The 25,139-nt window shown below is 36.4% G+C and overlaps 1 protein-coding gene across 1 annotated transcript; it reads right to left on the bottom strand.

The window, feature by feature from the left end:
* Positions 1–4,850: 4,850 nt before the first annotated feature.
* On the bottom strand, positions 4,851–25,139 carry LOC129397673 (beta-defensin 130B-like). Its single transcript, XM_055112127.2, has 3 exons — positions 25,020–25,139; positions 12,167–12,230; positions 4,851–5,032 (listed from the first exon to the last, which is right to left on the bottom strand). Exons 1-3 carry the CDS (start codon positions 25,137–25,139, stop codon positions 4,851–4,853), a joined length of 366 nt encoding a protein of 121 aa, XP_054968102.2.

Here is a 25,139-nt window from a genome sequence, read left to right as displayed (position 1 = left end):
AAGGAAATTTGTTACCATCAGACATGCCTTACCAGAAGTCCTTAAGGGAGTGCTAAATATGGAAATGAAAGTGTACCAGCCACCACAAAACACAATTAATTACATAGATATTGACACTATAGAGCAACACACAATGAAGTCTGCATAATAACCAGCTAACAACACAATAACAAGATCAACTCCACACATAGCAATATTAACCTTGAACATAAATGGACTAAATGCCCTACTTAAAAGGCACAAAGTGGCAAGTTGGATGAAGAAGCAAGCCCCAACTGTATGCTGTCTTCAGTGTCATTGCATGTGAGACTCATCACTCATAGGCTCAAAGTAAAGACTCAAAGAAAGATCTGCCAAGCAAATGGGAAACAAAAAAGCAGGGGTTGCCATTCCAATTTCAGACAATACAGACTTTAAGCCAACAAAGATAGAGATAGACGAAGAAGGGCTTTACATAATGGTAAAGGGTTCAGTTCAACAAGAAGACTTAGCTATCTTAAATATATATGCACCCAAGACAAGTGTGCGCAAATTCATAAAACAAGTTATTAGGGACCTACAAAAAGACTTAGATAACCACACAGTAGTAGTGAGAGACTTCAACACCTCACTGACAGCATTTGACAGATCATTGAGAGAGAAAACTAACAAAGATATTTAGGCCCTAACTCAACACTTGACTAAGTGGACCTAAAAGACATCTACAGAACAGTCCACCCAACAACAGAATACACATTCTTCTCATTTGCACATGGTACACACTCTAAAATCAACCATGTGATTGGCCATAAAACAATATTCAGCAAATTCAAAAAACTCGAAATTATACCAACCACACTCTCTGACCACATCCCAATAAAAATAGAAATAAATATTAGGAAAATCACTAAAAACCATACAATTACATGGAAATTAAACAACCTGCTCCTGAATGGCTTTTGGGAATGACTTTTGAGGCTGCATCTGGAACCACATGTAAGCAGGGCTGCAGCAGGGTCCACAGGCAGATGGTGGTGTTTCTGTGCTCATGGCCAGGTCTATGATTGGTGAGCCTACTCCCAGGGACATGGGCCTGTCTTCTCAAAGCAGTTTTCCTTGGTCTTGGGCTCTAGTGGGTTGTCATGAGCTCCTGACTGGGTCCTGATGTTCCCACAAAGACATTTTATCCATGGATGGTTGCCAAATCAGTGTTCTGTGGGTGGATGAAGGCTGGGGACCTTCTACTTAGCCATCTTACAGATGTTCTGTTTCATTTGTTCTTTGATTTCTTTTTCTTTTTTTTTTTCAAGTAGTTGGGTCATTGTGATTATTCAATTTTTTTCTTATTAAACTGTTGTGTTATTTAAGAGTTGCTTTAGTGTTCATAGTATTGCTCTTTAACCCATCACAGTCTATCACTGGGTGCCATACTACTTTACATCTAATATAAAAACCTTTCAAGGTTATATGAGCTATGGTTCTTACAGCAGCAAAAATATTTTATTTTGTATTTTGAATATGGAAATTGCAATCTTTTTCTAGTGATAGTAAAATCCATTTTACTTGGACTATTTTCTAATATTTTTGTGACTTGCCATTTATTCAGAAACTCTATTGTCTCGATCATATCAAATTTTCCAGAAAGACAGAAAGAACAAAACGAACTTCTAAATGTACAACTGGCAAAGGTCTGAGAGTATATCAAGCTTTCATGATATATGGTATTGCCTTTGTCTTTTTTTTTTTTTTTTTTTTTTTTTTGAGATGGAGTCTCGCTCTGTCACCCAGGCTCAAGTGCAGTGGCGCAATCTCGGCTCACTGCAACCTCTGCCTCCTGAGTTCAAGCGGTTCTCCTGCCTCAGCTTCTTTAGTAGCTGGGATTACAGGCACCCACCATCATGCCTGGCTAATTTTTGTATTTTTAGTAGAGATGGGGTTTTGCCATGTTGGCCAGGCTGGTCTTGAACTCCGGACCTCGGCCTCCCAAGGTGTTGGGATTACCGGTGTGAGCCACTGCGTCCGGCCTGCCTTTGCCTTTATATAACAATAAAATTAACTCCTTTGGGGTTTATCAACTATGCCCTTATAAATTAGTATCAATATAATATGTTCCATGCACAGAATCATATCACTGTATACAGTATACATGGCCTTCTCCAGAAGATATAGTCAAGTACTCCAACAGATTGCATGTAATTCACCCAGTCTTACTATCAAAAGGCACAGACAGCCTTTTCCCAGAAATCTTTTAAATGTCCCTAAAACGTGGATTTCTGCACCTCTGGATGAGATATCAGAGCAATATTGCCCTAAAATCTCAATGGTTAAGATATGGTCAGGTATTTATAACAACTAGCACAGCAGTAAAAAAACCAAAGGGTTATCTCTAGATCTATATCTTTCAGATAAAGAGACATAATTCATCTTTGGATTGTCAGAAGACTTTTCTGATCTATTATTTTATATGTGAAGCTGTCTTACTTTTTGAAAGTTTACAGACAAAGGTCTCTACTTGAGTGAATTTTCTAACTCCTATTTACTTTCAACTTTAACTGATAATTTCTTTACTATAGTGGTTTTCAACTAGGGACAATGTTGCCCTCAGAGGACTTTTAGTAATGTGTAGAGACTTTTATTTGTTTGTTTATTTATTTATTTTTTGGTCACAGGTGGGAGAAATGTTTTAGAGGAAAGAGAGGCTGCTAAACATCCTACAATATACACGAAAGCTCCCCACAGCAAAAAAAAAAAAATTGTTCTTCTCAAAATGTTGACAGTGCTGGAGATCAGACACATCGCTCTACTTTATATTGTATTGTCTGTCCCTGAACTTCTTTATTAAATGGCCAATATTGTATGGTAAAATCGAGAGTATTATCCGAAAGAAAATTAAGAAAAACAATCAGGATTAGAAATTAGAGGCTCCTCTGCCTATGGAATAGCCATTCTTTTATTCCTTTACTTTCTTAATAAATTTCACTTAAAAAAAAAAAGAAATTAGATTTTCTGGACTGATTCTTTTTGTTCCTTATCTTTTTCATTTCCCTTACCTGTTTTTTCTTCTTGCTCAGATATAAAAAACGTTCTGTTGAGGTGCGGTGGCTCACGCCTGTTATCCCAGCACTTTGGGAGGCCGAGGCGGGCAGATCACAAGGTCAGGAGATCGAGACAATCCTGGCTAACATGGTGAAACCCCGTCTCTACTAAAAATACAAAAAATTAGCCTGGTGTGGTGGCGGGCGCCTGTAGTCCCAGCTACTTGGGAGGCTGAGGCAGGAGAATGGCGGGAATCCGGGAGGTGGAGCTTGCAGTGAGCTGAGATCGCGCCACTGCACTCCAGCCTGGGTGACAGAGCGAGACTCCGTCTCAAAAAAAAAAAAAAAAGGGTCTTTTTGCTTCAGTGAGTTGAGATGTTATATTAATTCAATGTCAAGTCTCTGAAGAAACTTTCACTAATTCACTAAGACGGAGAATAAAAAATGAGTGATGACTTTTTTTTTTTTTTGCTTACATTTAATAGAAAAATTTGGACTTAACAAGGGAAAGATAATTTCATTTCAGGCAGTAATTCATTTGGATTGTAATGTCTTTGGGCTTTAACATAGAGATAGAAGAGATTCAATCTTTGAACTTCAATTTATGCCTAGAAATTTTATAAGAACACTTGTTTATATTCAAATGTGGGAAATTTTTCTTTTTTAGCATTTTAATATAGGAGGGTATTTATGACTTTTAAAGTCTCTTAATGTCATTTAATTATCAAAGAATCTCTAATGTGCTACACTGGATAATGTAGTGGCACATAACTTAAGATGACAAAGAAGAGATGATGTAAATTTTCAGCTATGTGTAATATGTATATGGTAAAAATTGTATTAGTGTATTATTCTGAGATTAGCTTAGAATCTGATCTCAGAGTAACATGCCGTTCATGAGTGATTCTGAGAAGATATAGAAAAAGTAGTGACTAGTATTGAAGAAACAGATCCATGAAGATGAGATTAGAGTTATTTTAATAGACTCCTGACATCTCCTCTGCATAGGGAGATAACCCATCCTCCCCTGATTCATTGACCATAAGCTCTGTGGTTAAAAAAATACAAACTCTTGAATTTTGTTTGTGGGATAATTTGGCCTCATTCTAGATGTTTTCCATCTTTGTGACACCCATGCCATGTCATACTCCTGGTATCCTCCCTACCCTTTAATTTTCTTGGCCCCAAGAAATGGAGTTATCTGATGGAGAGTTTGGAAAGAACTAACCAGGCATGCTGAGTTAGCAACTCTTCAGCTCTACAGCTCCTCCTAGTGAGGCTACTTGTAGAAAGCAGGTCTTCTTTTCTACTTCTCTAGGGGCAGGGGGCAGTAGAGGGGAGCCCTGCTTCAAGTGCTGGAATGACTGGAATGGTCTTGCGCCTAATTCTCAGGTGCAATGTTAGCAAGGTTACATGATTAGCAGGCTTTAACCCATATTATCTAAGTAGGTCTCTATTAGTAATGAAAATGATATTTGTTCAGAACTGGATGAGGAAGAAGACTGACATTGCACTTCAAATAATCAAACGCTGCCCACTGATACTTCATATTCTTATTGTTTTACATATTTAACATTTTAATCTTTTTTTCTTAGAAACATATTTTTTGTAAGTACCTGTAGGGTATGAGATTCTTCTGTTATTTATTTTATTCTTATAGTTCTTAAGAGGCTTGCATGTGCATCAAGAAGAAATGCTCCAGGAGGCAGTCAGTACACGTGGGAGTAGGACAACATTTATTTCCAGTCAAGGAAGAATAAGACATTGGATTAAACAGCAGTCTGCAAAACTTATCCATCCATTCTAGAGTTCAAAGGGCTTAACGTTTGCTCCCAGCTAAGGAAATTTTCCTTTGGGAACCGGAGTTGGATAGGGCTCAAGTATCCACCACCTTCTACAACATTTTTTTCCTTCATTACATATACCAATGGTATCATCTAGTGTGCTGCATAGTTTGTCTCTGCACACCCCTTTCAAAGCAATACACTGTTTTTGTCCTGGAATAACGCCAGTCTTTCCTACACAGGAAGAGATTTAAGAACATCATAATTCACTATTGAAAATATACATAAAACAATAAACACCCAGAAGAATGACTTTGGGATAAGAAAGAAAACATTGTCTATATGAAAGGATCAGACCCGTAGAGAGAAATAGTGCCTTTTTATGGGAAGGGAGCTAAGATTGTAGATTATATACACCTTGGAGGAAATAGGCCAATTTCTAAAATCCTTTAGAGGGATTGTCATCCCCTAGCGTGTACATTTTGAAATGTGTGGGACAATTTGTTCTTGCCACCATGCCTAGGGAAGGTGTCTTTGGTATTTAGCAGATAGCACAGTATTGCTAAATTTTTCACCTAAGGAATTGTCTTGCACCAAACACCAACAATGCCACCACTAAGAAGCAGTTTCAAAGGAAGTATGTGTCCCTCCAAATTCCCATCTGTGCATACATCATCCCTATCAAATGGTTCATGTTCATATCTTCATCTCCTTTCATAGAAAGCCTATCAATCCTTGAGATTTTATCTAAACTAATTTCCTCATTTCAGGACTATGTAAGAAATACCTTTCCTATGTTGCTCAATACCTCATAGATAGATGGAGGGATAGATAGATAGATAGATAGATAGATAGTTAGACAGACAGACAGACACCTGGAGAGAATTACTCACAGAGCTAAAAGGTATTTTCCCTTAAGTGTATCCACATGTTCTCTTAATTCATCTGGTTGTTGAGAAGCATATGGCTAAGGGTGTGCTCTAATTCAGTAGTTTTCTCTATGCTTACTATCCTTTCTCTTGCCTTCTCAGCACAACCATAGTATATTTTTCCTACTGTATATCACTGCAGATGTTATATAAGAAAAACACTTTTGCTGATGTTCATTAACAGACATTAGTTCCTGAACCATCCTGTTAACACACCTGGATCTTATTTTGTTTTTACTGTCCTCTAATATACTACCTCTGGCTTCTTTGCTTCTGTAGATGAGTAACAGTTTGGTGGTCTTTTCAGCTCTCAATCTTTTTGTTGTTGTTTGTTATTGTTTTGTATTTAAACGAGGCTATCGTTATTGTTTCTCTACTCTGTAGAAATAGATCCATAGCCAGAAAAAACAATGCAGCCTTTTGGAACTGAGTGCTCATAACCTATGCAAGATTGTCTTCCACTCTTGTTAGAAGCTTCAACCTAGTGCAGTCTGGTATTATACTCTACTATCAGACTAGCAGTTCATAAACTCAGGGTTTCTGTGCAGCAAGAGAATATCATGATGGGGGAGTTTGGTAATATCTTGTAATATTCTCTCTTTTTTCCAAGACTATTGTGGAAGAGAAAGTGGCTGCCTTTCAGAGAGAGACCTGAAGTCTCCCCAGCCAGTTGTGGAAGGCGCTGGTTCAACTGCATTGTCTACACAGAACACAGGCTTCATGCTGAGAAGCATAGCAGACCTGTTGCTAGCTGTTGGTCTTTTCCCTGATAACTTCATCCATACATTTAACATCTGGCAACACTGTCTGACTTTTTAAATGAAGCTAAAATCGGGGGTTATTAGTACTGGGAAAGATATGGTAAGAGGCAGAGTATGGCATCAAGGAGGCCTATGAATGTGAACTTAGAGGCATCCCATGCAAAATGAGGTGGAATGTGAATCTTCAGCTGAAGCCAAAAGAGTGAACTTCCTCTCAGTAGGATGCGTAACTCACTATACTGTAAAGTTCAGCCTACTGACACAGCATGTAGCCTAAGACAGTGCCAATTCCTCTATTTGGGAGATGTCCCTTGCTTCACTCAAAAGGAGTGGAACAATTCATCCTACCAGTGATGTGCTTCTTGCTACATGGGAAGCTTAATTTAAGGAGGTATGCTTTGAGCTTGAAGCCAAAGAGTTATAATCTCCCTTTTTACCAATGACTGTGACATATCGTCATGCCAAGGGCACTAGTTTAATTCAAAAAGATAAGATTAAATTACTTAATTCATATTCAGATTCATATTCCTCATTCATGAGGAAGGAAATTTCTTCCCAGATATTCACATTTATTTTCAGACTTATTGACAGAAGTATATACATATAGAGCAAAAGAAGAGAGGCACTCTCTAATACACTTTAGAATTTATTTGACATTAATATGTTATAATGGTTATATCACATGGCAGTTGAGGAAAGGATGCATATTTAATAAGTGCCTTTGGAAAAAGAAACAATTTAGATGTTCACTTCATATTATATCACAACATTAATTTCTGTGGATGCAGTGAGAAGTACTTAGAATCACACTGGAAAAGACCCTTAATAGCACATTCATCTACTTTCTAAAAGGATATAACTTTCTTAGCATTAGAACTCATTGAGTCAGTAACTTTTAAGTTCTTTTTTGAGTGATGTAGAGGATTTAAATGGAACAGGCTCTTCCTGGAACTTTATCAATCAAAAAATAGAAGTGCAGTTTCCTTTTCTCTACATAATGTGAGTTCAAGCTGTCTTCTGCTCCTGTCCAATGTCGTGTATTTAGATATTATGTTATTCTCCACAGTCAGTGTAAGAAGAATGCTATAATTTTCTTAATTCTCAGAGAGCTAATGCAGCAATTCAAGATTTATGCCATTCTAACCTCTTTAGACTCATATTCGCAGCATTTATATGTATGTTTGTGTGTACATGTAAATCTATATGAGCTATTCCAATTTTTTATAAGATACCATGGATTCTTCTTGGAATAAATATAAGGATATATAAAAACACATATTCAAGTAGCTATAACTTAATATTCATCAGACATTAAGCTGATAAACTAATATTTCAGATTATGTAGTTTCTTTGGAGAAATTTTTTCACGAAAATAACTTTTTTTACTAAATTGGATTTTTTTGGTGTAAAAATGTCTTTAACAAAACTCTTCATGATCTAGCCACTCAATTTTTCTTAAAATAAATTTTATCAGATAAAAGTTATATAGGAGTTATAAAATATTTAAGATTATCAGAATGCTTCCAGACAGCTGATAAATTCCACATACCCAACAGTCACAGTAGAAATTAAGATCAGAATTTTTGGAGTGCAGTAATATTAAATTGTATAGACAGCTCAGCAATTAACTATTCATTACTAAGAGACCATACAAAACTGATAATGAAATTCCAAATTTTCGACCTGAGTGTTCTGGGTCCCACTTCATAATGTGTCCAAGAACATCTCAATATGCAAAACTAAGGTATTTTGACCTTTATGTATGGTTTTAATATCCTCTGATCACAGGAAACCTGGCTATTCAAAAGTGATTCCCTCCTGTGCAGAATTATAGGACGTTCATTTAATGCTTCTTCCTAGTATAACTGATTTGGAAGGAGCAAAGAAGGGCTGATATTTCTATTCCTGCAGGAAGATGTCACGGCTTGAAAGGCAGGCCTCTGAAGGATTCTTGTCATATTTGTGGGGAGATTAACTCAGCTTTCAACCTCAAATAACCTCTTGTTCTTCATCTTTTATTTTATTGTGCTAATAACACTTAAAGTGAGATCTACCTTCTTAAGAAATTTTTAAGTGCTATAGATATAATATTGTACAGTTGATATTTAGAGCTTATTCATCTAATAAAACTGAAAACTTTTACTCATTAAATAGCAACTCCCTATTTCCTCCTCCCTCCCCAGTCCCTGGAAACCACCATTCTGCTACCTGTTTCCATGAGTTTGACTATTTTAGGTACCTCGTATAAGTGCAATCATGCAGTATTTGTCTTCTGTGACTGGCTTATTTCATTTAGCATAATGTCCTCCAGGTTCATCCATTTTGTCATATATAGCAGAAAACCTCCTTAGTTTCCTCAATATATAATTAGAAGATTTTGAGAAAAAAGTTTGGCAGAAATCAGAGTTATCATTTTTGTATGCATATCTACACCTATGGGTTGATTAAAAACCACATTGACCCAGATTAAAGAGATTTGCTTCTAGCTGCAATGTTGCTACTACCTATGTGATCTGAGTAAAATCACAATCTTTATCTGTACATGGGTTTTATTATCTAAAATAAAAACAATTGCCACTAAATTTTATTTTAATTTGAAATTATTACCATCATATAATTTCATATCACATGTCACTACAAGTGTGTCTGACCTCAATTGTATCTTCTGACCAAAGCTGAGAACCAAATGAGAATTGCATAAGCTCCTTCACAAGGAGGCAATCATATGTGAGGTGGATCTCAACATGTCCACAGATTAGGTAAAGATCAAACAATTGAGTAGCTTTGATTGCACTTAAAAGAATCTCAGAACTGGAACAAAACAAGAGTGCCCTCTCTCACCATCCTAATCAACATAGTACTGGAAATACGAGGCAGAGCAATCAGCATTTTGAAATAAAAGGCATCCAAATCGGAAAAGAAGAAATCAAATTACCTCGTTTTATTGATGATATTATTCTACACTTAAGAAACCCTAAAGATTATTTGAAAGCCTCCTGGACCTGATAGACAACTTTAGTAAAGTTTCAGGATGCAACATCAATGTACAAGATCAGTAGCCTTTCTATACACCAATAATGTTCAACCCGAGAGCCAAGTCAAGAATGCAATCCCATTTCCAATAGCCACACAAGAAAATAAATACCCATGAATAAATTTAACCAAGGAGTTGAAACATCGCTACAAGTGACACTAAAAATCACTACTGAAAGAAATCACAGATGACACAAATAGAAAAATATTCCCTGCTGTGGATTGGAAGAATGAATATTGTGAAAATGGCCATACTGCCCAAAGCAATTTATAGATTCAGTGCTATTCCTATCAAACTACCAATGACATTTTTCACAGAATAGAAAAAAACTATTCTAAAATTCATATGAAACCATAAAAGAACTCAGACAAACAAAATAATCCTAAGCAAAAAGAACAACACTGGAGGCATCATCCTACTTGACTTCAAATTATACTGTAAGGCTACAGTAACTAAAATGGCATGGGACTGGTACAAAAGCAGGCACATGAACCACTGGAACAGAAAAGAGAACCCAGAAATAAAGCTGCACATTTATAACCATCTGCTCTTTGACACAGTTGACAAAAATAAGCAACGGGAAAAGGACTCCCTGTTCAATAAATGGTGCTGGGATAGCTGGCCAGCCATAAGCAGAAGAATAAAACTGGATGCCTATCTTTCACCATATACAAAAAATTAACTCATGATGGATTAAATATTTAAATGTAAGGCCTCAAACTATAAGACTCCCAGAAGAAAACCTAAGAAACACCATTCTAGATATTGGCCTTGGGGAATAATTTATGACTAGGTACTCAAAAGCAATTGCAACAAAAACAAAAGTTGACAAGCAGAGCTGAATTAAACTAAAGAGCTTCTGCAGAGAAAAAGAAACTATTAACAGGGTAAACAGAAAACAACAGAATGGGAGAAAATATTTGCTAACTATGCATCTGACAAAAATTTAATATCTGGAATCTACAGGGAATTTAAATCAACAAGCAAAAAACAAATAAAGTGGGGAAAAGACATGAAAAACATGAACAGACTCTTCTCAAAAGAAGACATAGAAGCAGCCAGCAAACATGAAAAATAGCTCAACATCACTAGTCACTAGAGAAATACAAATCAAAACCACAATGAGAACTATCTTACACCAGTGAGAATGGCTATTATTAAAAAGTCAAAAAATAACAGAAATGCAGATGAAGCTGTGGAGAAAAGGAGTGCTTATACACTGTTGGTGGGAATGTAAATTAGTTCAGCCACTGTGGAAAGCAGTCTGAAGATTTCTCAAAGAACTTAAAACAGAGCTACCATTCCACCCAGCAATTCCATTACTGGGTATATCGTCCAAAAGAAAAAAAATAATTCTACCCAAAACATACCTGCACTCCTATGTTCATCACAGAACTACTCACAATAGTAAAGACAAAAAATCAACCCAGGTGCTCATTAATGGTGGACTGGATAAAGAAAATATGGTACATATAGACCATGGAATACTATGAAGCCATAAAAAAGAACAAAATCATATCCTTTGTAGCAACGTGGATGATCTGGAGGACTGCAAATTAATGCAGAAATAGAAAACCAAATACTGCATGTTCTCACTTATAAGTGGGAGCTAAACATTGGATACTCATGGACATAAAGATGGGACATTGGAGACTACTAGAGTGGGGAGGGAGGAAAACAGGGATTGAAAAACTATTTGGTACTATGCTCACTACCTGAATGATGGGATTACCATCATGCCCCAAACCTCACATCACAAAATATACCAACATAACAAACCTGCACATGTACACCCTGAATCTACAATATAAGTTGAAATTATTTAAAAAATAATCTCAGAGATAAAGGGAGGAAGAGATCTTTGCTCATTGACCACACACTTTATTTTGGGGGATGTGAACATCCCACTATTAAGAGTGGAGATAATAATTTTATCGTATCTTATCAGGATCTGGATGAAACACCCTGAAGATGTATGATTCTTTATTCCCTTTTCGGTTTGATTCTACATTTTGATATTTAAATTTCTGAATCATGGACCCTGAGGATGCAACTACGAGTCTTGAAGTGTTTTCTGTACTGTTTGTCTTATACTTAAAATTTTGCCATTAAAGCTTCATGCCACTGTTTATTCTTTTCCAAATTCCCTTGCTCCCCAATTTCTATTGGTCTTTTATAAGTAGATGTAAAATTTTCTTGTTGAACTCTATCTTATTTGCCTAACTGCTACCCTTCACAAATATTACTCACCAATAGACTCAACATCACTTCCATCCACTACCGAGTTCGAACCAAGAACTATCATCTTCACTCTCCTTTTTGGAGAGTGAAGCCTTGATGACAGCTGTTTGCTTTATTTACTAACCTTTAAATCACATATCAAAGCTTCTATACCCCTAACTCTATTTCGGCCCCATTTCCTAATTATCGAGCTCTTGAACCCCCATTTTCTGTTGAAAGAACTCCTTGTCTTGCTTCTCAACTGTGGCCTCATTAGTACCAAAGAAGAGAAACATGTTGGATTTCTGAATTCCTAAGGCTGTGAATTGGGGTCTGAGTTAGGATGGCCACAGTATAATTATCTCAGTAGACCTCCTCCGGTCTAGGCGTCCCAATAGACTTCTACAATCATTCACCATCTTACCTTTTGGTATTAAAGTCACAAAGAGGAGGAGAACAGAAATAAGGGAATGGAGTTTCGTGGTTGACTGCCCAATAGAGAGGTGAGTGATCAGGGCTGGTGGAACACAGGGGCTTTTATTTAATTCTGCGGGCCTGAGGTTCCTCTTGCTCAGTGAAGCTTAACAGAAAGGAAATAAAACAGCTTCCGTTGGAATATTTCCAAACTCGAAGGTCTCTAAATTTGGTGACAAATTAACCTAATTGTAGGAAACCAGATGGCTAACCCTTTCCTCTTTCTATGGCTCTCAATTTCACCAGAGGTTAATTAATACCTTTAGTTAATTTTCTTTTTTGAATGGGGCCAAGAAGTAAAGCCATGTGGGTACAGAACATCCTTATGGCAAAAGTCCTAGGGCTTGTAAGGAAACATTTCCATAATACACTGTTTTTTTTGTTTGTTTGTTTGTTTTTTGCAAGAGGGACAAGAGTATTGTCTAAGGTCCATTTATGAAAAGCTATTTTTTTTTTTTTTTTTTTTGAGACGGAGTCTCACTCTGTTGCCCAGGCTGCAGGCTGGAGTGCGGTGGCGCGATCTCGGCTCACTGCAAGCTCCGTCTCCCAGTTTCACGCCATTCTCCTACCTCAGCCTCCCCAGTAGCTGGGACTACAGGTGCCCGCCACCACGCCCGGCTAATTTTTTGTGTTTTTAGTAGACACGGGGTTTCACCGTGTTAGCCAGGATGGTCTCCATCTCCTGACCTCGTGATCCGCCGGCCTCGGCCTCCCAAAGTGCTGGGATTATAAGGCGTGAGCCACTGCGGCCGGCCCTGAGGTGTTCTTAATCACATCTGAAAGGTGGAGACATTTAATTCACGTTGAAAACAATTTTTTTTTCATCGTTATGGATCCTTTGTATAATTATCTCATACAACAAGACAAGTAAGATCAGGAGAGTTGAAAGATAAAAGACAGAGTAAAGTGCGCAGCTCCTGTCAAAAGACTCTGAGCCTATACCTTAAAGAGATTCCCCTAACCTTTCACCCTAACCCACCACATAGCAACAAGATATTGAAAGCTTAAGAGCATGCCTTTAATCAAGAATCAATTGACCAAAATCCAACTTACCCAAAACAAATATGCCTTCTGTTCAATTTCTTATTGGCATATTTCCCTGAATTGATATTTTTTTAAATTTGTAAACTTTCATATATCGTGTCAGTCGTTTTTGAAAAATTCTATATACATATATAATATAACTTTTATATAGCTTTTATTTGACTACTTTTGATCCTTTTCATGTTAGCTGATGTATTTATGAGCATTTGCTAATTTATTTCTTCATTAATAATTTATGCCTTAATAATTTTAGGTTTGCATAAATGTTCCAAAAGACTAATATTCAAAATATTTTTGGAAAAGTAGAACAAAGCCAGAGAATTTAGACTACCTTGTTTCAAGACAAAGCTACAATAATAAAGACACTGTGATACTGGAATAAGGAGAGACATATAGTTCAACAGAACATAACAGAGAGTCAAGGATAAGACCATCATATGAATGGTCTGTATATGGGTAAGACCATATATATTTATCCATGCTCAGTGATTTTGACAAAGGTGCTAAGTAAAGTCTTTTTTTTTTTATGCCCTCTTTCTTGTTTATGTAACTAATTCAAGTGGTTCATGCACAGGTTTGTTACATGGATAAATTGTGTGTCCTGGGGGTTTAGTATACAGATAATTTTCCCAGGTATTCAGCATATTACTCAATAGGTAGATTTTCAATCCTCACCCTCCTCCCACTCTCCATCCCCAGGTAGGCCTTAGTGTCTGTTGTTCCCTTCTTTGTGTCCCTGTGTATTCGGTGTTTAGCTTCCACTTTTTTTTTTTTTTTGAGACAGAATCTTGCTCTGTTGCCCAGGCTGGAGGGCAGCAGCATGATCTCGGCTCACTGCAATCTCTGCCTCCTAGGTCCAAGCGATTCTCCTGCCTCAGCTTCCTGAGTAGCTGGTACTACAGGTGTGTGCCACCACGCACAGTTAATTTTTTGTATTTTTAGTAGAGACAGGGTTTCACCATGATAGCCAGGATGGTCTCAATCTCCTGACCTCGTGATCTGCCTGCCTCAGCCTCCCAATAGCTTCCACTTTTAAGTAAGAATATATGGTATTTGGCTTTCTGTTTCTGTGTTAATTTGGTTAGAATAATGGCCTCCAGGTGCATCCATGCTGCTGCAAGGGACATGATTTTTTCTTTTTCATGGCTGCATAGTATTCCATGGCACATATATGCCACATTTTCTTTATCTAGTCCACTGTTGATGGGCATCTAAGTTGATTCCATGTCTTTACTATTATGAATAATGCTGCAATGAACATACACATGCATGTATCTTTATGGTGGAATAATTGATATTCCTTTAGATATATACTAAGTAATGGGATTGCTGTGTCAAATAGTGCTTCTATTTTAAGTGTTTTGAGAAATCTTCAGACTACTTTCCACTATAGCTGAACTAATTTATATTTCTGCTAACAGTGTATAAGCATTCCCTTTTCTCCAAAGCCTCACCAGGGTCTGTTATTTTTTGACTTAATAATATCTATTCTGACTGGTGTGAGAGGGGATCTTATTGTGGTTTTGATTTGCATTTCTCTAGTTATTAGTGATATTGGGCATTTTAAAAAATATGTTGGGTGTCTCTCTGTATGTCTGTTTTTGAGAAGTGTCCATGTTTTCCAAATTTTTAAATAAAGGCTTCAGTTTTTGCTTGTTGACTTAAATTTCTTATAGATTCTGGATATTAGACTTTTGTCAGATGCATGGTTTGCAAATATTTTCTCCCATTCTGTAGTTTGCTGTTTACTCTGTTAATAGTTTTTTTTTTTTCTCTGCAGAAGCTCTTTAGTTTAATTTGGCTGCACTTGTCAATTTTTGTTTTTGTTGCAGTTGGTTTTGAGGACTTAGTCATGCATTATTTCCCAAGGCCAATGTCGAACATGATGTTTCCTAGATTTTCTTCTAGAATTCTTATAGTTTGAGGTCTTACATTGAAATCTTCAATCCATCTTGAGTTAGTTTTTTGTATATGGTGAAAGGTAGGCATTCAGTTTTATCCTTCTACATATGGCTAGCCAGCTATCTCAGCACCATTTATTGAACAGGGGGTCTTTTCCCCATTGTTTATTTTTGTCAACTTTGTCAAAGAGCAGATGGTTATAGGTGCGCAGCTTTATTTCTGTGTTACAGCAATCTTTATCTCTGGAATAGAGATTCTGTTCCGATGGTCCATGTGTCTGCTTTTGTACCAGTCCCATGTTGTTTTGGTTTCTGCAACTTTGTCTTATAGTTTGAAGTCAGGTAGTGTGATGCCTCCAGTGTTGTTCTTTTTTTGCTTAGGATTACTTTCACTCATCAGACTCTTTTTTTTTTTTTTTTTTGGTCTCATATGAGTTTTAAAATAGTTTTTCCAACTCTGTAAACATGTCATTAATAGTTTGATAGGAATAGCACTGAATCCGTAAATTGCTTTGAGCAGTATGGCCATTTTAACAATATTGATTCTTCCTATCCATGAGCATAGAATGTTTTTTCATTTGTTTGTGTCATCCCTGATTTCTTTCAGCATTGTTTTATAATTCTTACTTAGAGATCTTTCAGCATCCTGGTTAGCTGTATTCCTAGGTATTTTTATTTTTTCTTCCAGCTGTTATTAATGGGATTTTGTTCTTGGTGTGGCTCACAGCTTGGTGTATAGAAATGATATTGATTTTTTATACATTGATTTTGCATCCTGAAACTTTACTGATTATCAGGTCTATGGCCTTTGGGCAGAGACTATGGAAATTTCTCATTATAGAGTCATATCATCTGTGAAGAGAGATAGTTTGACTTCCTCTCTTTCTAGTTGGATGCCTTTTATTTCTTTCTCTTACCTGATTGCTCTGGCTAAGATTTCCAGTCTTTCAACTAGTGGTTCTGGAGAGGGAGATACAAACAGAAGTCATATAACCTTTTATTATGTAGCATGAGAAGTCAGAAAGCATTGTCTGCACTGTATTTATTAGTTAAGGCAGTTACAAAGGTTTGCCTCAGATCAAGCAGAGGGAACATAGACTTCACCTCTCAATGGAGGATTATCAATGTTACATTATAAAAAGTTCTTGTGGGATGGAATACATATTTTTAGAAAACAACTTTTGGAAACGCATTTTTGAAAAATACAATGTGCCACTGTAGCTATAATTTTTTTCAGTTTCAAAAATGTCAGTTTTACGTGGTTCAATCCATTATGCTCTTGACTAAAATTGCCAGAATTTTAATGTCCTTCATTTTTAATATTGGGAATTGTTGTGACTAATAAGTAATAATAATAGTATAATGAATAAATTATATGGTACAAATAGTATAATAAAAAGGTTGTGGTGTAGTGACATCAGCAAAAATGGAATAAAAATGTTCAAAATTTTATCTCTTTATAAAATATACTAGAAAACTGGCAACAACTGTCAAAACAAAGCCTTTTAGAACTCTGAAAACTAACCTAAAGTTTTTAGCAATCTAGGGACTGCTAATTCTAGCAAAATATCTCATCTCAGTAAGAATATCGACTTGTGGTTTTTAACTTACCCTGTTTCCATTCTTCTCAGAGAAGCAGCAGGCTTGAAAATAATGCCCAGATTCTTAATACCAATGCCAGAAAAACAGAATGGACCTCATTCATGAAAAATTGATCTGCCTGTTGACTCCCTCAAATATATTCTCAAAAGCCTTGTTTTTTCACCTAATCTGGACCTCACACAGTGGTAAAGCTGCTACTTGGTGTGGGCCGGTGTTAGAAAACATTTACAGAAAAACATTATAAATACTGCTGCCTGAACACTGGGTAAAACAATAGACTAAACAAAAATCTTGAGAGAAAGTACTGGGAATGAGATGCTTTGGGGAATATGGGCTTTGAAAAGCTTCAACATATTTCTGAGAATTTGCAAACTGTGTATGTCAAGGCTGTGTGCATGTTCAGTAAAAACCTGGGAAATTTCTACCTTCCCTGCACAAGCAGAAAGTGTAGGCCAAGGCAGAGTTGAAAACTGTCTGGCTGAGTGTTGAAAGCAGGGCCCAACACATACACAAAGCCCCCTGCAAGTTCCAAACACATATGGAAATCTTTGTCAAATTATTAGCTGACCTCTAAGCTAATGGAAAAAATATTTTAATCGACATAGGTGACAAAAAATAGAGACCACAAAGTTTATTCAGAAAAGATACTAAACAAACAAATAACTACAACGAGGAGTACAACGTGGGGAGGAGGGAGAATCTTATTTCTAGAGTGGCCACTTTATCATGTTTGAAATGTCTGGCATTCAAAAAAAGTATGAGATATACAAAAAAAAAAAAAAAAAAAAAACTGAAGAAAGTATGGCACATGGAAAGGAAAAAATGCAGTTAATAAAAACTACCCGTGAGGAGATCCAGACATTGGCCTTAATAGAATCAGACTTTAAATCAACTATTTTAGATATGTTCAAAGAGCTAAAGGAAACGACATCTAAAGAACTAAAGAGAAACCTGAGAATGATATCTCACAAAAATAGAGAATATCAGTAAGAGACAATTTTTTTAAAAAAACATGAGAATGATATCTCACGAAATAGAGACTATCAGTAATTTTTTAAAAAAATTATTTATTTTATAATGTTCTTTTAAAAAGAAATCAAATAGAAATTCTGGAGTTGAAAGATAAAGTAATGGAAATGAAAAATGCTCTAGAGGGCTAAACAGCAGATTTGAGGAGGTACAAAAAATTAGTGAACATGAAAATAGGTCAGTTGAGATTATCCATTTAGAGAAAATCTCAGTTAGAGAAAAGAATGAAGAATAATAAATGGAGCCTAATAGACCTGTGGAACACCATCAAGATATCAACATATGCATAATGGAAATTCCAAAAAGAAAAGAGAGAGAGAAAGGTACAGAAAATATATTTGAAGATATAATTGTCTAATACTTACCAAATTTTATGAAAAATTTAATCTACATGTACAATAAGCTCAATGTACTCTAGATGGATAAACTCAAAGAGACCACCTGAAGACATATCATAACCAAATGGCTCAAATCCAAAGCCAAAGACTAAATCTTGAAAACAGTAGGAGAGAAGAGACTTATCATTTATAGTAGTTCCTTCATATCCATGAGGGATACATTTCAAAACTCCTAGTGAATGCCTGAAACCATGGATAGTATTGAATCATACACATATTATGTTTTTTAATACATACTTACAATAACATTTAATCAAAGTTTAAAATTTGATAATTTTAATATATAAATTAGGGAGAGTACTCTTGCATTTTGGGGCCATTATTAAGTAAAATTAGGGTTACTTGAATACAGGACTGTGATAGTGTGACAGTCAATCCGATAACCAGGACAGGTGCTAATTGACTAATGGGTCAGTAGCATATACAGGATGAATATTCTGGACAAAGGAATGGTTCACATCCCAAGTGGGATGAAGCCAGATAGCATGAGATTTCATCATGATACTCGAACGGCATGCAATTGAAAATTGTTTATTTCTGAAATTTTCCATTTAATATTTTCAGGTGAAAGTTGACCATAGGTAAATTAAGCCATGGAAAGTAAAATTGCAGATAAGGGAAGATCAGTTATTAGTGATTCACAGTAAATTTACAGCTGACCTCTTTTAAGAATGCAGTGGGATGACAAAAAATTCTATGAGGAGTTATTTGGGCTGAAATGAAAGAACATTATATAGTAATTTCAAACACATAAAGGAGTAAAAATGCTGGTGAGAGTGTGTGTATAACTTTAATAAAGGTAACTTTAGTATATATAAGCAATATCCTCTTTTCTTCTGATTTAAAAACAACTGCACATCACATTGCAGCATTACTCACAATACCCAAGCTATTGAAAAAACCTAAGTGTTTATGAACAGATGGATAAAGGAATTATATACATAATAAAATATCACTCAGTTTTGTAAAGAAGTTTCTTTCATTTGCATCAACATGGATGAACCTAGAAGACATTATGCTAATAATAAATCAGGCACAGAAAGAAAAATACTGCATTATCTCATTTGTAGGTTGACCCTAAACAAAAAAGTCCCACAAAAGCCCTAAGAAATAGAAAGGTTAGAAAGAGGTGGGAGGTGTGTGGAAGATGGAAGATGAAAGCCAAAGGGTACAAGTTTCAGCTACATAAAATAAATAACCCTAGAGATCTCATGTACAACACAAGAGCTGTAGTTAATAATGTATCATACTCCAGAAATTTGCCCAGAGTAGATTTTAGATAATTTTACCACAAAAAAGTAACTATGTGAGATGATGGATATGTTAATTTGCTTGATTATGGCAATCATTGCCCTAAGTATTATGTATATGTATATATACACAAACATAATATTGTATATCTTAAATACAATAAAAAGAAAGTCAATGCATAAAGCAATAAATATAAACCTACGTTGGTGATCATACAGTGTATAAAGATGAGATGTGATTTAGGTTGGGCCCAGTTGCTCACCTGTAATCCCAGCACTTTGGGAGGCCGAGGCAGGCGGATCACCTGAGGTCAGGAGTTCGAGAGCAGCCTGACCAACATGGAGAAATCCCGTGTGTATCAAAAATAGAAAATTAGCTGGGCATGGTGGCTGATGCCTGTAATCCCAGAAAAAAAAGAGCAAGGGTTGCAATCCTAGTCCCTGACAAAACAGAGTTTAAACCAACAAAGATAAAAAAAGACAAAGAAGAGCATTACATAATGATAAAGGGATCAATTCAACAAGAAGAGCTAACTATCCTAAATATATATGCACCCAATACAGGAGCACCTAGATTCATAAAACAAATTCTTAGACACCTACAAAGAGGCTTAGACTCCCGCAAAATAATAATGGGAGACTTTAACATCAGTGCCACATGACACATATTCTAAAATTGACTGCATAGTTGGAAGTAAAACACTCGTCAGAAAATGCAAAAGAACTGAAAATATAACAAACGGTCTCTCAGACCACAGTGCAATCAAATTAGAACTCAGAATGAAGAAACTCACTCAAAACCACACAACTACATGGAAATTGAACAACCTGCTCCAGAATGACTCCTGCGTAAATAATGAAATTAAGGCAGAAATCAAGAAGTTATTTGAAACCAATGAGAACAAAGACAACGTACCAGAATCTCTAGGACACAGCTAAAGCAGTGTTAAGAGGGAAATTTATAGCACTAAATGCCCACATCAGAAAGCTAGAAAGATTTCAAAAATGACACCCTAACATCACAATTAGAAGAGCTAGAGAAGCAACAGCAAACAAATCCAAAAGCTAGCAGAAGGCAAGAAATAACTATAATCAGAGCAGAACTGAAGGAGATAGAGATACAAAAAACACTTCAAGAAATCAATCAATCTACAAGTTGATTTCTTGAAGAAATTAACAAAATAGAGCACTAGCTAGACTAATAAAGAAGAAAAGAGAGGAGAATCAAATAAACACAATAAAAATGATAAAGGGAATATCACCACTGACACTATAGAAATACAAACTATCACTAGAGAATACTATAAATATCTTTATGCAAATAAACTAGAAAACCTAGAAGAAATGGATAAATTCCAGGACATATACACCCTCTCAAGACTAAACCAGGATGAAGGTGAATCCCTGAATAGACCAATAAGAAGCTGTGAAATTGAGACAGTAATTAATAGTCTACCACCGAATAAAAGTCCAGGACCAGACTGATTCAGAGCTGAATTCTATCAGAGATGGAAAACCAGCACAAGAAAAGAATGCCCTCTCTCACCGCTCCTGTTCAACATAGTATTGGAATTTCTGGCCAGGGCAATCAGGCAAGAGAAAGAAATAAAAGTATTCAAATAGGAAGAGAGGAAGTCATATTGTCTGTGTTTGCAGATGATGTGATTCCCTATTTAATAAATGGTGATGGGAAAACTGGCTAGCCATATTCAGAAAATTAAAACTGGACGCTTCCTTACATCTCATACAAAATTTAACTCAAGAGATGGATTAAAGACTTAAATGTAAAACCCAAAACCATAAAAATTCTAGGAGAAAACCTAGGCAATACCATTCAGGACATAGGCATGGGCAAAGACTTCATGACAAAAATGCCAAAAGCATTTGCAGCAAAAGTCAAAATTGACAAATGGGATCTAATTAAGCTAAAGAGCTTCTGCACAGCAAAAGAAACTATCATTGGAGTGAACAGGAAACCTACAGACTGGGAGAAAATTTTTGCAATCCACCCATCTGACAAAGGTCTAATATCCAGAATCCACAAGGAGCTTAAACAAATTTACAAGAAAAAACAAAACCATTAAAAAGTGGGCAAAGAATATGAACAGACACTTCTCAAAAGAAGACATTTATGCGGCCAACAAACATATACAAAAAAGCTCAACATCACTGATTATTAAAGAAATGCAAATCAAAACCACAATGAGATACTATCTCATGCCAGTCAGAATGGTGATTATTACAAAGTCAAGAAGCAATAGATGCTGGTGATGCTCTGGAGAAATAGGAATGCTTTTACACTGCTGGTGGGAATGTAAATCAGATCAACCATTGTAGAAGACAGTGTGGTGATTCTTCAAGGATCTAGAACCAGAAATACCATTTATCCCAGCAATCCCGTTACTGGGCATATACCCAAAGGAATCATAAGTCATTCTACTGTAAAGACAGAAGCACATGTATATTTATTACAGCACTATTTACAATAGCAAAAACATGTAACCAACACAAATGCCTATCAGTGATAGACTGATAAAGAAAATGTGGTAAATATACACCATGGAATACTATGCAGCCATAAAAAGGAATGACATCATGTCCCTTGCAGGGACATGGATGAAGCTGGAAGTCATCATCCTCAGCAAACTAACACAGGAACAGAAAAACTAACACCACATGTTCTCACTCATAAGTGGGAGTTGAACAATGAGAACACACGGATACAGGAAGGGGAATAACACACACCAGGGCCAGTTAGGGGATGGGGAGGAGGGGAGGGAGAGCATTACGATAAATAGCTCATGCATGTGGAGCTTAAAACCTAAATGAGGGGTTGGTAGGAGCAGCAAACCACCAGGGCACAGGTAAACCTTGCAACAAACCTACACGTTTTGCACTTGTATCCCAGAACTTAAAGCAAAATGAAAAAATAAAAAAAAAGTAGTACAAGAAACTACTTGTACTACTGGATGGTGGTCATCAAGACACCACCATCATTCTTCAGAGTTAGAAAAAACAATCCTAAAATTCATATGGAACCAAAAAAGAGCCCACATATCCAAAGCAAGACTAAGCAAAAAGAACAAATCTGGAGGCATCACACTATCTGATTTCACACTGTACTATAAGATCATAGTCACCAAAACAGTGTGGTACCAGGAAAATATATACATCAAAATATGTGCACTTAAATAACATAGCATCAAATTTATAAAACAAAAATTAAGCAACCTACAAGGAAAAATGAAAAAATTCCGAACTATAGAGGGAGATTATAACTTATTTTTCTTAGTCATTCAAAGAAAAAGAAGACTTTAAACATCAATAATACATTGGATGTTAATAAAAATTTACTATTTTTATGAAGTGAATAATTACAAAGAACTTCAACAACTACAGAATACAATTTTAATAGGACATATTGAATATGCACAAATATTGACCATATATAACGATTTGTTCTACATGCCAAATCTTAACAAAGTCAAATAACTGACACTCTACAGAAAGTGTTCATTTATCACACTGATATGAAATTATAAGAAACGGTTCTAAAACCCAGTTGATTAAAGAAAAAAATCTTAGTGAATAAAATATATTGAAATTAAAATATTACTTATTAAAACTTTTTGGATTCCATTGGTACAATATTCAATAGGAAATTCAGAGTCATAAATGCTGATATTAGAAAATAATAATGGTGAGTCTTTGGCAATACCATCATGAACACTCCTGATCTCATCTGATCTCAGAAGAAAATAATAATAGAAAACTGAAACATCTCAGTCTTTGCAGTATGAATTACAAAGAAAATAAAATGCACAAATAAAAATAACAGGAAAAAAGGAAGCACCTTTAAATATGCAAAACCATTAAAGAAACTTGACAAAATTAACTCAAGATGAAACAGAAAATAAGAATGTTTTCCTGAATTAATAAAGCAAATAATTCTGTAATCAATAAAGCAACTAATTCTGTAATCAATAACCTCCCAAAAAAGAGGGCACTTAACTTATATTTTCAACAACATTTCAGAAATTTAAAAAATTGTAATTATATCCAACCTCTTCTAACAAAACAAATAAAAAGGGACACTCCAAAACATCACATTTATCAAAACAATTTTTATTAAGATAATGTTCACATAACAAAATATTCACTATTTTAACCATTTTGATTTGTTTAATTTAATAGATGTTAGTATATTTACAATGTTGTGCAGCCATCACCACTATTTAATTCCAAAACCTTTCCATCACCCCAAAAAGAAACTCCTTCTCTAATCCCCAGAAACTACTAATTTGTTTTCTATCCCTATAGATTTGACTATTCTGGACATTACATAACTAGAATTATAAAATATATACCCATTTGTGTCTGCCTTCCATAACTTAGCATAATTTTTCAAGGTCATCCAAGTTGTAGGATATATAGCTATTTCATTCCTTCTATCAATAAATATTACTGTATTATATAAATATACCACATTGTGTTTACATATTTATCAGCTGATGGGCATTTGGGTTATTTCAGCTTTTTTGCTATTATGAATAATGCTGCTATGAGAATTCACTGAGAATTTTTCAACTCTTAGGTACAAACTATTTTCTTAAGTATATACCTAAGAGTGGAATTGCTGGGTTATACGGTAACTCTATTTTTAATTCTTTAAGAACTGCCCACCTGTTTTTCAAACTGCCTCCACCATTTTGGTGGTTTAAGGCTCTATTTTTTGTGCTGATGGGCCTCCTGCTGGGAGGTGGCGCTTTCCAGAAAGCATCCGCTGTAGTAGTGTTTAGAGATGACAACATGCTAGCAGCCCTCGCTGGCTCTCAGCGCCTCCTTGGCCTCGGCGTCCACTCTGGTTTCACTCAAGGAGCCATTCAGCCCGCCGCTGCACTGTGGGGGCCCCTCTCTGGGGCTGTTCAAGGCCGGAGCCGGCTCCCTCTGCTCGCAGGTTGTGGAGGGAGAGGCCCTGGTGGGAGCCGGGGCTGTGTGTGGCCCTTGTGGGCTGGTGCAGGTTCAGGGTGGGCGCGGGCTCAGCAGGCCCCACACTTGGGGCGGCTGGCCAGTGCCTGCTGGGCTTGACCAGGGGATGGGTTCTCTCTAGGCTGCTGGAGTGCCAGGGCTGGGTGCTGCAAAGTCCTGTCTGGCGAGTGCCATCAAGAGGTGAAGCCAGCTGGGGACTTGGAGATCTTTCGTGTCTAGCTAAAGGATTGTAAACGCACCAATCAGCACTCTGTGTCTAACTAAAAGTTTGTAAACGCACCAATCAGCGCTCTGGGTCTAGCTAATCTGGTGGGGGACTTTAAGAACTTTTGTGTCCAGCTAAAGGATTGTAAATGCACCAATCAGCACTCTGTGTCTAGCTAAAGGTTTGTAAATGCACCAGTCAGCACTCTGTCAAAACGGACCAATCAGCTCTCTGTAAAATGGACCAATCAGCAGGATGTGGCTGGGGCCAGACAAGGGAATAAAAGCAGGCCACCGGAGCCCACAGCTCAACAGGATTGGGTCCCCTTCCATGATGTGGGAACTTTGTTCTTTCGCTTTTTGCAGTATAGCTTGCTGCTGCTCACCTTTTGGTCCACGCCGCTTTTAAGAGCTGTAACACTCACTGCGAAGGTCTGCAACTTCACTTCTGAGGCCAGCCAGACCATGAACCCACTGGCAGGAATGAGCAACTCTGGACACACCAT

This window comes from Pan paniscus, chromosome 3, assembly GCF_029289425.2.
Source record: "Pan paniscus chromosome 3, NHGRI_mPanPan1-v2.0_pri, whole genome shotgun sequence".
Lineage (NCBI taxonomy): Eukaryota > Metazoa > Chordata > Mammalia > Primates > Hominidae > Pan > Pan paniscus.
The sequence above is the reverse complement of the archived record's forward strand: the minus strand, read 5'-3'. Positions and strand labels throughout refer to the sequence as shown.

What these genes read in the sequence shown, in the direction of transcription:
- LOC129397673 (XM_055112127.2), bottom strand. Translation starts at nt 25,139, where the DNA reads ATGGTGTGTCCAGAGTTGCTCATTCCTGCCAGTGGGTTCATGGTCTGG. An exon ending in AAAGCGGCGTGGACCAAAAG is followed by an intron (nt 12,231 to 25,019) that starts GTGAGCAGCAGC and finishes TCTATTGGGCAG; the next exon opens with TCAACCACGAAACTCCATTC. An exon ending in TGTGACTTTAATACCAAAAG is followed by an intron (nt 5,033 to 12,166) that starts GTAAGATGGTGA and finishes CTTCCTGTGTAG; the next exon opens with GAAAGACTGGCGTTATTCCA.